General features: G+C 39.2%; 1 protein-coding gene across 2 annotated transcripts in view; it reads right to left on the bottom strand.

Moving 5' to 3' along the window:
- Window positions 1-4,488: 4,488 nt before the first annotated feature.
- znf1035 (zinc finger protein 1035) overlaps window positions 4,489-17,116 on the bottom strand; it is a 28,949-nt gene continuing 16,321 nt past the window's right edge. For both annotated transcript variants that reach the window (XM_079836219.1, XM_079836220.1), the window contains exons 3-4: window positions 13,619-13,672; window positions 4,489-13,537 (exon numbers count right to left, since the gene is read on the bottom strand). In XM_079836219.1, the coding sequence (XP_079692345.1) occupies window positions 5,355-13,499 (8,145 nt within the window). In that variant the 5' untranslated portion in view covers window positions 13,500-13,537; window positions 13,619-13,672 and the 3' untranslated portion in view covers window positions 4,489-5,354. The remainder of the gene's footprint in view (window positions 13,538-13,618; window positions 13,673-17,116) is intronic.

Raw genomic sequence — 17,116 nt, 5'->3', positions numbered from 1 at the left:
CGCTCGTCATGACGTCACGTACTCATCTTGAGTTTCACTTTCAACATTCAACACTTTTCCATGGAAGGCGGTCGGTCGAAAGTTAACGTGATACATTTTTAAATATGAATATATTTCTTACACAAACGCGTCGATTCGCTTCAGAAGGCCTTTATTAACACCCCGAAGCCACGTGGAGCATGTTATTTGACAGATAGATGCACTTTTTATGGACTTCAAAAACAGAGCAACTATGAATCAAATTCTAATTCTTGGATTAGCCTGGACTTTTGTAATATAACTCAGATTTTATTCGTCTGAAAGAAGAATGTCATATACACCTAGGATGACTTGGGGGTTAGTAAATTATGGGCTAATTTTCATTTTTGGGTGAACTATCCCTTTAACCCCCCGGAGACGTGTGGATTACTTTTAGAATGGATGGATACACTTTTTTGGTCTTCAAATTTTGGGCTGCCATTCACTGCCATTATAGTGCTTGGAAGAGCCAGGACATTTTTTAATTTAACTCCGATTGTATTCGTCTGAAAGAAACGTAGGATGGCTTGAGGGTGAGTAAATGATGGGATCATTTTTATTTTTGAGTGAATTATCCCTTTAATTTATGCTGCTCAGTGAATTTAAGTGATATTTTATTAAAAAACATTAAAGATATGGAATGCCAAAACGGACTAAATAATATTTAGGACTAATAAATGCAAGTAAATAAATACAAAAATACATTTATATTTGTATTCCCTTATGTATCATTTTCCCCACAATTAATTGATTAATTCATTTTGATTTCATTTATGTCCACATTTTTTTGTTTGTATGGTAATGAGAGGGTGTGCTTTACTTAGCAATCGAGCTCAGAGCTGAAATGTAAGAGCTGGGAGCGAATGTGCCTTTGAAAGTCAAGGGTCAAGGGTCAAGCCAAACATCACTTGTCTCTTCATCAGACACATATCCTTCAAGAATGATTTTATGTTCAATATTAAAATAAGAATTAATGATAATCAAGTTACAACCATTTCCTACGTTTGATAAATCAGTTCTCTATATTCAAGGAGTGATTTTGGATATTGAAGTGTTTTAGGTGCTGTGTGCTTTTGAATCCACATTATTTAGGTGCTGCTCTGAGTCTGTGTCAAGACGTGCTGACAGGCGAATGTCCTTGGTGTTGTAATAACACTCCAGGGAGTGAAGAGTGCTCAGCATGTGTTAACTGTATGTCTTACTAAAGTGACCCCTGGGGTCATCTATGTCACAGCTATGGGACTCTTTGGGGACTCAGAGAAATGTACCTCTTTGATACTTTTCTTTCTTTATAGAATAGAATAAAGTCACTTCTGAATTAGAGTTAGTATCAGCCTGTTTTGGAGAAGTGCTTTGTTGATAGTTAGTTAAGATATTCCCAACCTTGAGGAAACTGGTATTCTCTGGAGTATTGTGTGTGTGTGTGTGTCTCATGATTCTGTGCAGATCCAGTATTGGAGATGGTCCTTTCGGCAGACGATTCTAGACTTGGAGGCATCTTTTCTATGACCTCCGAGGTCACTAGGGACTAATCTGGGCCTGGGCGACATCAAGTCTACGCATTTTTAGAGATATATGCTACTATCTGTCTACGTGTGGAAAGTTGCTTACGTTGCATGTTGTTGGAACCAATCCGAATCATTCCACATGGCAGTAATGACGTGTCTAGACCTTGAAAACAGTATAACTGTTCAGAAAATTGTATGTATGTTAGACGGAGGCGGGGAGACTGTTAGAGGGAGTGCGGCCTACGAATTCCTCTTGAGCTGGCTTCTGCTGATGAAACTGCAAACTATTCTTCAGTAAAATTTTCTTTAATTAATCTGACTCCTGGTCTTCATTTTTCACTACTGGTCCTGGGTCCTAAGCTGTTACCCAACAAAAGTCACATAGGGAATGAATGACTTGGAGATGGGCAATATGACCAAAATCTGCTGAAAGGAAGCAGCAGGTCTATATTCTCTTTTAAACTATTCCCATCTTAAACTGGTAGCTGGGTTTTGGAACGAAGTAGCTGGTGCATGCCAGTAGACCAACTTGGGTCAGGAATAAGCCAGCTAGCCTACTAGCTGACCATACCAGCTAGAAAATAGCTAACTTGTTCCAAAACAGAACAACCACCTTAAATGTGATTTTATTCAACTGATAACTGTTGATGGTCATGTGATGATTTCATAAACATCTTTTTAGTTGCCATATGATTTTCTAGAAACCAGTGAAATAATCATGCAGCAAAATTATCAATACAATTTTGTTTCGAGGAGGACACTAAAACATGAGAAATTTTCTAAATCTAAAGTAGCTGATGCAAGTTTCTTTTTTAATGTTTCCTGTCATACCAAGGTCAAACGCACCACACACTCTGAATCAAAATGTTATAAAACAGATTATAAGTTAACCCTTCGATTTTTGAGTTGACCGAAATGTTTTTTTTTTCTTGACATTTTGTGACCTTATCTCATTTAGGGTCATAAACATGCATGCAAAGTTTCAACATGCTGATGTGTTTTGACATATGCACAGAAAATGTATGTTACGTTCGTGATGTTTGTGGGTCAATTTGACCCACATATTTTAATGTTCTAAGGCAGGGGTCTCTAAACTCTGTCCTGGAGGGCCGCTGTCCTGCAGATTTTAGCTCCAACCCCAATTAAACACACCTGAACCAGCTAATCAGTGTCTAACTAGGACCTTGTAAGACACTGATTAGCTGGTTCAGGTGTGTTTAATTGGGGTTGGAGCTAAACTCTGCAGGACAGCGGCCCTCCAGGACAGAGTTTGGAGACCCCTGTTCTAAGGCAACCAAATATTTTTATTTATTTATTATGTTTTAAGTTGGTTGTGAAGGTAAAAAATAAGACTTTTCCTACTTATTTCAATACTGAACAATATTTTGTCAGCCACAGATGGTAAAAATGACCCATCATTTCTTTTTTCAAGCTTCTTTTTTCAATACCATCTATATTATTTCTCTTGAAATTTTGTAACTTTTTCTGGTTTAGGGTGATGAACATGCTGATGTCTTTTTACATATGCACGCATAATTTCATGTTACATTTGTGATGTTTGTGGGTGAATTTGACCCATAAAGGTAGCTATTCAAAATAACTGTACAGACCCAAAATACAAAACACTTCTGTTATATGTCAAGAGCTCGTCCTGAAGTGACAGTCTTGCTGAGTTTATCAACATTTTATTTTCAAAGTTTGTGAAAATAAAAGGTTGTTTTACCTGTAAAAATATACATGAAACTTTTCCAACTTAAATTGCTAAAAATCTTGAACACTTCAAAATAGTTACTTCACTTAAGTTTGGTATCTTTATAAAGGTGATGCATCACAGATTATTGTAGAAGTAAAAAAGTTGTTTAAGTTTAAGAAAAAGGTTAATAAGTTTATGAACATTTTAAATATAAAAATATTATTTTATTTTACAAAATATATCTGAATATCTGTGCCAACTTGGCTGATATCTAAAAAAAAAAAAAAACCTTTTCAGTAAGATTTTTTTGGGCACAGTACCAAAGTTTGCCACTAGACAACATCCAGCCTCTACCTCCACACAAGGACTCTTCGATTTCAATATATGTTTTGTGTGATTTGAACCATATTTCCATAATCTTCAGAATATTTATGAAGTAGATATTTTATTCAGAAGTAGTTTGGGTAGTAATATTAATATTTGAATTCAATCTCTAAAACCCACATAAAAAACAGAAAGAACCAGGGCGTGTGTCTGCTGTCTCTAGATTGGCACTGCATCACGTCTTTCGCTATTTCTCTGTAATTTCTTTTGAAAATCAGTCACCAAATATAAAAACTAGAGTCTGAAAGCTTTCAAATTATATATAGTTTGTCAAGATTACTTTAGGTTTAGTCTAAGACATTATAGTTCCACATGTTGGCAAATGTCCCACAGGTGTGGGGGAAGGACAGTCTTAAAAAAAAAGGGGTTAAAACATTTTTTATGAATCGTAAATTCAGAAATGTATTCTTTGTAATGTGTGAAAAATATTGACATTAAAAGCGACTTATTTGTACCTTCTTGTATGCCTTTACATAGTGTGCATTTTTGGGAATTCTTACTTTTGGGTAAGAAAATTGAGCTCGCTTTGTGGTGAACCCGGCTCAACTATCTGCTATCTTAGGTTGGTTTCAGGCAGTTATGGCTGGGTAGATGGAACACACCTGACTGTGACTAGCAGGTTGGTCTCCCAGTGATTAAAAAAAAAAAAATGTTATCAGCTGTTTGTTGTTATAAAATATTTTTGACAGTATGAGAATACCTGTACTACAAGTGTTTATAATATATTAAATCATAAAATCATTGATTTAGTGTGAATTCTATTGTGAGTTAGACTTTCTTAGTAAAGCCTAACTTAAGTGGATAAAAAAAAAAATGCTCAATGTGACAAGTTACCTCAAGTCATTGCAAAAGTGAAATAAATTTCTCAATAACAGCAAAGTAGATGTAAATGTTTACTAGTTGAAGAAATTCAACATTGCCATATAATACAAAAGTAAAACTAAACATCAGGTTTTTATAGCCATATATACGTTTGCACTAATGTAGTTTAAACAGAAAGGGTACAGTATTTTTTTGTCAAGCTTGAAGTTTGATATTTTCTCCTTTTTATTTTTTTTGAGCAAAGCCATTAAAGTTAGAATGTACTCAAAAAGATAAAGCTGGATTTTTAAGAAACATAAAATACATTATTTTAACTCAAAAAAGGTAATCACATCATATATAACTACTATGTGATGAACCTTTAACGTGACCTTAATTGTTTACAAACACATGGATAGTAAAAAAAAAGAAAGAAAGGTTAACATTACTATGAAATATTAACAATGAAATCTACAGATTAACTTTCGAAATGACGATTAAAAACACACATGGCTAATAAATTTAGCAAGGTCAAAAATTACTTCAACAATGAAGGAATGATACAGGATTTTCAACTATACATCCTTGTGAACTGTACTGTGGAACAATAACATCTCCAACTACTTCATTCATGCATATATACCTATAGTTCCATACATCATCTAGATTGCATATTAATATACACACATCAGTCTGAGTACTGTACAAAGAAAATTTAGTCAGCAGTTCACAGAACTGTGGAACAGAGTAGTTTGTATGAACATTAACAGACCGATTCAGAAGTACGGTAAAACACCCACACCATATTTCAAAGTGGATAAAAGCAGTTGGGCCCAATTAAAAAGAACAATGATTGTATGTACAGTTTATCTTAACAAATAATGTTCAGAAAACTGAATGATTTTGAATAACCTGCATTGCAGGAAACGGAGTCTGGGTAATTTTGACCTTTATTCATTCACTGGGCTTTGGTAGGGAAAATGGATTGGTGTTTGGGACTGGAGAGAGTCTGCAGAAGCAGCAGCATGAGTCTGCTGATGCTCCTCCAACAGATTTAGAAAAGCAAAGGCTTTGTCACACTCTGTGCATTCATAGACCACTTGTCCTACATGGGTTTCCTGATGCTTTTGTAACTGATCAAACATGGCGAAGGATTTATAGCACATATCACACCGGAACTCATTGTTGTCCTGACTCGAACTTTGAAGTTCAGCATGTTTCCGTTTATGTTTTGCCAGATCATTTGCTGTAAGGTAGGTTCTGCAGCATATTGGGCACTGGTGTCGCCTTTTTGCATCATGCATTCTACTGTGAGATATGAGGCTCGGTTCAGTTTTAAAGGATTCTGGGCACGCATCACACTTGTAAGGCCGTTCACTGTGTATCTGTTGGTGCTGTGTAAGGTACCGTTTCTTCGTAAAATCTTTACTACAAACCAAGCACTTGAAAGGACGTGGATCCTCATGATGCTTTTTATGGTGCTCCATTAAACTGCTATTGGACGAGAACCGTCTTTTACAGATCGGACAAATGATGAAGTCTTCTCCAACATCAACTTCCTCCTCTTCATCACCTGCTTGAAATGGAGTCCCTGAACTTTGCTTCTTAGAGGAAGAGACAGATGCCCCTGAATGGTGCTTGTCTAAAAACGTTGACTTTCGATTACTACAGTGGTGTTTGCGGAAAGCATCACTTCCAAGAAAGTGGTCTCCACATTCGGTGCATTCATACTGTGTAGCAGCAGTCAAATGGCATTGTTCATGTTCGTCAAGGTCTTTCTTCGTGGGAAAAGTCATATTACAAACGCTGCACATATGAGAATGAACAGAAAGGTGATTTGCAAGGTCCAATGCTTGGTAAAAACTCTCAGGACATATGGGGCACTGGTAAATTTTGTCTCGCTTCACAGTTTCTACACGTATAATCTTTTCACTGGTAGGGAAGTTACTGTCCTTGGAAGCCTTTTCATTCCTGTGGCTTCGTAAATGGGTGAGAAAAAGATGGTGGTGGGTGAAGCTCATGCTGCAATGATTACACCGATACGAACCTGGTCCTGACAACTGATGGCTGAGCTGATGCTTTTTTAGGTGGGAACCATGCAAGAAATGCTTGTTACATTCGGGACATGAGTACGGCCGCTCTTTTGCTGGATTGCAGCCATGTTCCGAGAGCTGTTCTGGATCTGGAAACCTTATTTGACAAATTCCACAGCGATACTTGTACTGCTCAACGTTACTTGATGAAAGGCTTTTACTGGATATGGCTGAAGTCCCTTGCTTTGTTTGAGGCTGTTGGGGTGGAATTAACGGTGGAAGCTCTTCTTGCTCTGTGTGTATCTTACGATGCTCCGCCCGACTTGTTTTACAGGAAAAGGTTTCATCACAAAGGTCACAGGGAAAGTTTTCATCACGGTGTGTAACCATGTGCTCAGCTAGTTCCGTTGGGCGAGTGAAGCTCAGGTGACATTTGGTACAGCGGTGAGGGCTCTTTCTGATATGCGTTTGCTTGTGTTTGCGCAGGGTGAAGAGCGAGACAAAACCTTTACCACACATTTGACACTGAAACTCAGACTTGTGGCATCGCTGATGTTGTTGCAAGTTCGCTAGCTGAAAAAAGCACTTCCCACATTCCTCACACTCGAAGGGTTTTTCGCCAAGATGACATCTTTGATGATCCTCAAGATTTTCAGATGTTAAGAATGTTTTACCACAAACATGGCAAGGAAAGTATGGTGCTGAATCAGAGTCATTGTCGCTGTCATCTTCCTCTTCGAAACTTCTGTTGGACTCTTCCTTATCGGACTCCTGACTTACACTGGCAGAGGATTTTTTCAATTCATCAGGGAGGGTTTTTACTGAATCCAATCCATGTTTTACTTTGCAGTGCTTCTTGTATGACTTTTTTACAGTATAGGTTTTGTCACATGGTTCACACCTATATACTTCAGGGTGCTCTGTTCTTGCTTTCACACTGGCTTCTTTTGAGCTGGGCGGGTGTGCATGCAAATGAGCCATCCTTTGGTGAATGGTCAAGGATTTAGCAGTCAAAAAACGCATCTCACAACGGTTACAGACAAAGGGACGACTGGGGTCATGACAAGATCTATGGATGACCAGGTCAGAAGGAAAACGAAAACTCTTGAAACAAGTTTCACAGGTATTATCCATTTTTGCCTGATGTTGGATTTTCATATGCCTTTGCAATATACCAGCTTGCGTAAAGACTTTACTGCACACATTACATCTGTGGATATCTGATTTGCGCTCTTGATCTTCACGGCCATGCTCCTCTAAATGACTTATGAGTCTCAGTCCATCTGTAAAACTCTGATCACACTCAGAACACTGATACTTGTGAACAGCAGCATCTCCTTTTTCTGCTTCATTTTCCTGGTCTTGATCTTTACATGAGAACTTAGTCTGCAGTACTCCGGTTCCTGTTGTATTGGAACCCTTGTTAAATATTAACACAGTGTCATTTAGAGCGCAATCTAATTCTCCCTCATTTTCCAGGGCAGATCCATTATTTGACATGATTGTGTCACCCTTACATTTTCTCTTGTGTTTCTCCATCCTCTTTTTGCTCCAAAAACCAATATTGCATTTTGTGCAAGAAAGCGGGTATACGCCATTATGTATGCGCATGTGCATACCCAATCCAGTGCTCCTGGAAAACCGCATGTTGCACTGTGGGCATTTGAGAGGCTTGCTAAGGTCTCCATTTGAACAGGCACGTCGCTCCTTTATCGGACTGCTGCTTTCTTGGTTCTGACCATACCCCTCATCAACCGGCTCTTGCTTTATGACTTGCGGGTGACCTGATACCAATTGCTGTTGATCGTTAACTGACTCTTGTGGCTGATCAGATCTATGCTTTTCTAAAAAATGCTGCTGGAGCTGCGAAAACAATAAAAAACGGTCACTACAGTTGGCACAGGAAAAACCTTTTATCTTAGGGGGGCTCTTGTTTACCACTTGAGAAGATCCAGATGATTTTGAGCTGACAACACAGGTCTTCTGGTGTACAGACAATGCGTCCCGGGTAAACAGGTCACCACACTTGTCACAAAGGACTTTTTCCTGGTTTTCCCCCTTTCCATTGCATTTAGCCAAGTGCCGTTTCAAATAGTCTGTTCTGATGAAATGCTCTCCACAGTTAGCGCAGCCATATGGTTTTTCTCCTGTGTGAAGACGTTCATGCACCTTCAGTTGTCCTGATAATTTAAAGCGTCGAGGGCAATACTCGCATTGGTATTTAAATTTATTCATGTAGTGCACTTGTATACGTTGCAGAAGTTTGGAAGTTTCCCTGCATGGTTGGCTTTGAACATTGTTTGTGGCAGATGGCACACTTTCCTTTGAAATCTTTTTGCATCTGATGGTGATGTTGTGCCTTGCCAAAGTCTTTTTAGAACTGTACGTTTTGCCACATCTTTTGCAAGGAAAAGGTTTATCGGTAATGTGGAGCATGGCCATATGGCGCTTCAGATCACTCTGGGTGGACAAACGCTTTAAGCAAACTGTGCATTGCAATGGGTCACCTTCCTGTGTTGCGCTTTGGGAACTTGTGTTCAAGCTGTCGAGACTCATCTTTACAACTCGCACCTCAAGTCTTCGTTTTCCTCTGCAGCGGGCTTGGTGCACTTTTAAATGATCATAGCGTGAGAAACAACTTTCACAAGTCTTGCACCGATATGGTTTGACCTCTGTATGAGTGAGGATGTGACGTCTTAGATTTCTGGCCCTCAAAAATGATTTTGTGCAAAATTTGCACTTCAGTCCCTCACCATTTTCCACGGAGTCCTCTTTCGGATTTTTTACTTCAGCAAATATCGATTTAATTTTCTCAGATCCTTTTAAACTTTCCAATCTATGTTCCTTAGATACACCATCACAAAAAGCCTCATGTTGCAAATATCGATCCTGATTGTCAAATTTCTGTTCACAACGCATGCACACATATGAGGCTTCCTTTGAATGAAGAGAGATGTGTTTCTGGAGAAAACTTCTCGTTCTAAAACATTTAAAGCATTGTGGACATTGTTGCTTAAAACTGCCCTTTTCCTTTGTACCAGTTGTGTTTTCGGTGGGTAGCTTGCCCTGGCACTGCTTTTCGTGACAATTTCTGTAGTAATTCCTTGTAAAAATTCTCCCACATTTTCTGCAAGCAGGTTTTAACTTGTCTCCATTGCAGTTCTCATCATGCTCCTTAAATTTTCTTTTCCTGTAAAACTTCCCACACTTTGGACAAGGGAAAACTGTCTTTGCCAAATGGGCCTTCTCATGGAGTTTCAAATTGTTGGGAAAACGAAATGAAAGTGGGCAGTATGAGCAATTATAGACTTTGTTGGTCTTAGAGTTTGCTTGGCTTAGTGCAGTCTCTACACTATGTTCTGCCGGTGTTTCTTCAGCATTTGACGTCTGTAATGAAGGCGGTTGCTCCCCTGTACATTTTTCCTGATGTACTTTACGATATTCCTTTCTGCTGAAGTGTCTGCCACAAGTTAGACACGGAAAAGGCTTTTCACCAGTGTGAAGGCGGATGTGACGAATCAGCCCAGCACGATTCGAGAAACTGTGTTTGCAGAACTGACATTTGGATGCAGAAGGTCCAGGCATATGAGTTAAACAATGCTCACTAAGTGCCTTTGAGTCAGCAAAGGCTTCTTGGCAGAGAGCACATTTGAACTCCTCTTTAAAAGTTACTTCTACCTTTAGAGTTTTAGCTTGCTCCTTTGGAGGGAAAAGTTCCTCAAGTTTGCGCCTTCTCTCATGCACAGCCACGTGTCGGAGCAGAAATACTGGAAACTTGAACTGCATTGGACAATCAGGGCACTTAAGCATGCCTTTTTTTGGATGGGACTGTCTGTGTTTTAACAAATCTCCAATAGATGGCAGAACTTCCCAACAGACTAAACACTGTACATTCCGCTTGTGCACATTTTTGTGTGTCATTAGGTGTCCATGCCTGGCAAAATTCTTACCACAATCTAAACAGCGAAAAGGTTTGTTTCCTTTATGAAGTTGTAAGTGCTTTTTTAGCGAGTCAGGTAAAGTGAAGGCTTTTCCACAGAAGCGACAAGAGAAAGGAAGGCTTGCATCCTTAGCAGCAGATTCTTTGCTAGTCGACTTTTGACTGGCAGATCTTGAACTTTTCAAATTGACACCATTACCATGTTTGGGTTTGATTGCCTTTTTGGCATTTGCAAGCAATTTATGCTTTGCTAGATGGCCATAGTAACCAGACTTGCTAGAATACGAAGATGGACAAAAAGGGCATTTGTACCGTGATGGTTTTTGTACAGGCGCAGCCGTGGGTGACTCTTTGACCTCATTTTTGGTATTGATAACTAACTCTTTTCTTTTCTTTGCGTTTCCTTTGGCTGTAAATAGTTTGAGCTTAACACACGTTTGTTTGATGTGTCTATTGCGGTTGCTGGCCATGGTAAACACATCCTTACACATAGGGCATCGATACTTCACACCAATCTTTCCTTTGCCTTTTTTCATGTATTCTTTGAGACACTGTTCACGCAAATGGCGTGTCCGATTGTAGGAGTACTTGAACATGCGAAAACAGAGGGGGCATTTAAACTTAGGAAACTGGCTATCTGCAGCTGAAGATTTTTCACGTGGAGCAATCTTTTGAGAACACTGCTCTCTTTTATGTTTGTTAAGATTCCAGGTATATTTGAAGGCTTTTTCACAGTTGTCACACTTGAAGGGCTTCTCATCCGAGTGTGATCTAAGGTGTGCTCTCAGTTGGGCTCTAAGCCTGAAGGTCTTCCCACAAACATGACAATGTATTTTTTCAGGTGACTGGCTTGTCTTGTACACATCCATTAGTTTTATGTAGCAACCACGAAAATCTTTGTTGGAGACAGCCGTTTCAACCATGTCTGGTATATCGGTCTTTCCGAGGGTTGATTCTGAAAAGTCTGCACTCTGTAGAGAAGGCTCTAGTATCAGGGGTGTGCAAGATGCTTTACGCTTGTGTCTTTGACATTTGTGAGCACTAGGAAAGTACAATCCACAACAGTCACATCTATGAAGTGTGGCAACTCTGTGCTTCAGCTCATGATCTTCAAAATAAGCTTGTCGAACAAAGGACTTCCTACAGTACCTACAAATGAACTTTGCCTTCTCCTCATTTAGCCCTTTATAATATGAGGGTGATGATTTTAACTTGTCATTAAGCTTGACCTCCCCACAGAAGTGTTGTTCTGCCAATGCGCCACCAGTGAAGTGACATTCACAAGTGGGACAGTACTGAGATTTATGAAGAGAATGTGTGCTGTGGTAGTGCTCGATTAGCTCATCTATACTTTGTGTTGAATCTTGGCACTCAGAGCAATGGTAGTTTTTTCCATTACAAGATTTTTGCTCAGTCGTCTTAAGGAGAACAACAGGTTGCAGTTTTCTCTTTTGGGTCTTGAAATATGATGAAGAATCTTTGCTTGCAATGGTGCTATTGTCAGTCCAACATTTGTGCTGTCCGGGATCTAAGGAGGTTCTGGATGTCTGTTCAGCACAAAGTAGTAGTGGATCTTCTGGTGCATCAGTTCCCTCATCCATCTGATTATTAGATTCAAAGGCAGTTTTTAGAAGAACTGGCGGTTCTGTGTGATTAAACAGATTGCACTTATCGACTTGGTTTACATGTGCATTTTCCTTGTGTTTCAGTTCCGCAGTGTTTGGTGTTGTACTTTTTAAACCAAAACAAGACTCAAGGAATCCAAAACTACTCCGCTCAACTTGTTCATCATTAGGTTTGAAGCATTTCTGTCCTTCCAGCTGAGAAGAATCTCCGTGGCCAGGTTGAGAGGATGTTTTTTTAGGATCTGGTTGGTTGCTTTCCAATTGACAGCCACCAAGAGAATCTTCTCCATGGCCAGGTTGAGAGGATGTTTTTTTAGGATCTGGTTGGTTGCTTTCCAATTGACAGCCACCAAGAGAATCTTTTCCATGGCCAGATATCCCAGCAGTCACTTGATATTCAGGTTTTGGAGATGTATTTTCAGGATCTGGGTTCATTCTATCCAATTGGTAGTTACCACATGGACCTTTTCCAATGCCAGAAATGACAAATGTCTCTTCAAGCTCAGGTTTTGATGATGCGTTTTCAGCATTTGGGGCTGTCCTTTCCAGTTGGCAAACACTTAGGGAATCTATGGTTGGGCAATTGTTTTCATCTTCATTAGAAGAGGAGGAAGTCTCAATACTTGCATGATTTGAGGCACAAGTGGAACCACTGTGAGAGGTATCAAGTTCTTTGCAATGCATCGTTGTTTGATCCAAAAAACAATCCAAATCACAAGAATTAATGTCCCTTTCCTCAATTTGCCCATCTTTTGACAAAGGCATTACACCATTTGAATTATCCACGCCTTGCACTTCTGTACATGGATCCTCAGAATTTGGTATGGTATGGTTTACATGTCCTTTGCTCTCACCCATGGTCACTGGAGGTCCAGTGTCCTGCTGTAGATTTATTTCACTCATATCCACTTTCACAGTACGATGACAGACCTCAGCAGAAGAAAAGTCCATTGCATTACTTGAATTTTGGTCTCCTTCCTCTAAAGATGGACCAGCCTGGTTTCTACTTATGTTAACTTCAATGGATGAACTTAAATTGCAATCAAGATTTTCTTCTGTGTCAGAACAGCTGCTAATATCTGAATACTCCACAAGACCAGCATCGGTCTCAAAAGCAGTTTCTAATACTGCCTCCTCAGAATGTGCTTCAGATGTGGACTCAACCTCTACTGAGCTAGGCAAGGGAAAGGATGGCATGTTATCCACCAACTTATCTTGCTCAAGGTCACCTGAATGCATTGTATCTTGCCAAGATGATTCATAGCATGTGTCCTGCAGAGAACTGGACTCAAAGTCTTTCATGTCCGATTCAGAAATGTCTTGCAAATCCATCATGCTTGGAAAGTTTTCCTTTTCAATTAATTGTTCTATCTCATGTGCAAAGTTCTCCTCCGATTCCACTGGAATTCCATTACACTCTATAGTTCCCGCAGACATTTCTGCTCTCTGGTTAGAAAGAATCGGTGCTTGCTGGAGTGCATTCCATTTTTGAGCCATCCTCGTTTTCTCCTCCAATGGCTAGCTCTCCTTAAACTCTGAAAGACAAATGTCCATGTGATTACCAAAACAGCACAAATTTGTAAATAAAATTAAATGAGATTAAATGAAATGCTCACCACACTTATCCACTACAAATCAGTGGGAACATTATAGCTGATTTGCCCAAAGACCTGCATAAAGAAAAAAAAAATTACTAATAAAATTGCTGTTTACTAGTATAATGGAGGTTTAAACCTACTACTACTACTACTACTACTACTACTACTACTACTACTACTACTACTACTACTACTACTACTACTACTACTACTACTACTACTACTACTACTACTACTACTACTACTACTACTACTACTACTACTACTACTACTACTACTACTAATCACAAAACTCACGGTTCGGATCGCACTACGGATCGGATAATTTTTCGGATCAGAATAAAAGGGGGAGGAGACTATTTTTATTTGCTATCCATTTATTACATGAAAACTTTTGATGTTAACAACAATAAAATAAATAAATAACCATCTGAATAAATCAAATTTGAAATGGGCCGGAGTTATTATTTTTTTTTTTAAGATTAGGATTCAACATTCTCTTGACAGCATTGCAATTCTCTTTGTAGGCCTATACAGTATTTTATAGATATCATGTTTTAACGCACTACACTTAAACAACGTTTTATTGAATTCATTACTTTGTATTAATATAGCCTAATACCTACTTAAGATGTATATATTACGTTGCTCATGCAAATCGCAAAACAGACAATAGACTATGTTAAAATAACAAACATTTTAAATTAAAACTTACGCTTTTTTCGTTTTTAAATCTTTTTTTACAAGAAATCCTGCAGGTCATAAAGAACTTTGTTTTTCCACCTCCAAGAAAGGACAGGTGCTCTCCATTATTTCTCCTTGTTTACTTAAAGGCCGTTTTCCTTGCTTTACTCGAGGCAAAAAGCCATGTGTTGACTTTGAAACAGTAGACTTTGCATTATATGCATCTGTGGTGGAATTACTAGATTTTCGCATCGATACATGTTTGTTTTATTGCGGATGCGCTGTCACTTTAATTCAGCGCCAGCACATCAAACAATAGACTCGCGATCGCAGCACAGCTGTATGGCCACGCGTTCCTGGAACACACTGACGGACCGAAGCACTACTACTACTACTACACCAACTATACTGCAAATTATGTAGTAGAACTGCCACAGCACCATGCGACCATAAGACATCAGCGCTGAAGTAATCTCAAGGTAATGGAATCATTAGCAATCTAACACTGCATTCACACAGGGCGTCGGCGTCAATGCTTCTCATTTACTTGGGTGAAGTCACGCATTGCAGAACTGAATTGTGGGTTACATTGAGTCTCGTCACAACCTTTCAATGGCCAACATAGGCTTCAGCCAATCAGATCGCCTAAGCAAATACACTAGCCAATAGCGTTCATGCAACACCAGAAAAGTAATGCGATTGGCTGTTTTCACGATGACCATTGCATCAGCACCAAGCTTCAGACACACTCTACGTCAAGCGTTGATGCCGACGCCCCGTGTGAATGCAGCGTAAGAGCTTTGCTCTTTGACAACTTTTGTAGTCCATCTCAGCGTTTTCAAAACTGAAGATTAGAGAAAAACAACTTATATTTTGCTTTGTTCTGTATGGCTTTTGAAGACTTGGAACAATGTGCCCTGTCATTCTTTTTTGTAATTTTGGAGTGTGACAGAACCAGGCCCCATTCTCTCTCATGGCTAGTTTCCACCGATCGGTATAGTACAGTACGATTTGGGATGGTAAACCCTGACCTGGCTTGCATTTCCGCCACAAACAGCACCCTTACTTGATAGGCATGGTGTAGCGATCAACGTCATTCTCACGCAAAGAAGAAAGGGACAGAGTAAACAACAATAGAAGACATACAGCAGATCTTGTTCTTGCTTCTTGGCATGTAGCTGTTTGTCTCAAGAAGACAAGCTTTGTTTGAACAAAGGCTGCAAAGAAAAAACACAGCCAAAAAAGCATGCGCAAGTGACGATCTTCTGTCAACCAATCAACATTCTTCAGTGAGTTTTACTCCAACCTTTAGGTACCGGACTACTGTACTAGGTACCCCAATGGAAGGGTCCCAAAAAAGTGGTACAGTTCGGTATTGTGGTACCATTCACAACTTCTGACAAATCGAAACAAAATATCATCCAGAGATATACAGAGGTTCTCAAACTATACACAAGATCAGTGGCACATGGAGTGCGGTATTCAATATGTAAATATTCAACAACAAAAAAAGTTTTTCCCCCTAATGGGATTTGTCAGTATTTATTGAAAATTGTCCGAGAAGCCATTTCATGAAGACTTTAAATGTAATTTTGTGGATTAGGTTTGTCAAATTCAGATCCTGGAGGACCTAACTGCCACAGGGTTTGATATCCCTGCTCTTTAGAAGCGTCATTTTCTGGGCACGTGCCCTGAAGCCAGATCACTTTCACTTGCGTCCTCACAAAACTTTGCCAATTGTACGCGTTTTAAGGCCTGTCAGTTTGAACATTGAAGCGATTTTAGACCATCTGATGTGTGACATTATATTGAACTAATGCACTGATGCAGTGACGCATGAACACTCATACAGACAATAGCTCGCACTGCACATCACGCGAAGATTGCGTGCACAGAGAGGAGCGCAGAAACTCATTGTCAACGCAGTCCTGTGATTTAGCACTAGTAGCTTAGAAACTCAACCGTTATTGCAGAGTTGTCTACCTTTGAAGTAACTACAACCACAGCTTCATAATTAATAGAGACGGTATGACTAATTCACACACAATCACTCTCTCATTAATGCATTCAAATAAATTAAATGTAGGCCTAATGTGCAAATTTTTCTGTATCTGATGTACAACAAACAGAAAGACCCATAGACAAGAACTGCTGAAAGGGAGCGGTTTCCTTCAAGTATTTTAAAAATCACAAGAAATGCACTCATTAGAAAATATCCCACCTTTAATAGTTGAGCATATTTACAGTACAAACCTTATCAGTGAACTATGAGGGCATAAAAAGGCAAAATAATTAATAAAATAAAAGCAAAATAATCGTTCATTAATCGTAATCGAAGTAAAATGTTCAATTAATCTTAATCAAATTTTGATTTTAGGGTCAAATCGTTCCAGCCCTACCGATCCCTACCCGTAAACCCAACCATAACTCATCATTAAAATCAGAGGGAAATGATGGGTGAATAACAGCAATGTAGAAGTACCTAATCCTGGGGTTCGTTCTTCGTACCTCGCTTAATACATCTGAGATAATTTGACAGATGCCAGATCTTCTAATCGTGATAACTGAACTCTGGCTAATTTGGTTCTTCAAACGAATGTGTGGATTGGATTCAAATATCTGGAATAAATTGTCTGTAATTAAGGTGCGTTCGTACATTCCTTGAAGAGGGCAGATGTATCGATATCACCGAAACCACGATCAGCAATGCAACGATTTGCTGGCGTCAAGAAGGCAACGTAGTGACATCATAATTAAAAAAGACACCGTACAAATTTCTGGACCTTTATAATGAAACAGCCAAGCAACCAAAATTACATAAGTTATAATATA

This window comes from Gobio gobio, assembly GCF_949357685.1.
Source record: "Gobio gobio genome assembly, chromosome: 15".
In the NCBI taxonomy this organism is placed as follows: Eukaryota; Metazoa; Chordata; class Actinopteri; order Cypriniformes; family Gobionidae; genus Gobio; species Gobio gobio.
Note: the sequence above shows the minus strand (reverse complement) of the source record. Positions and strands in the feature narration are given on the sequence as shown.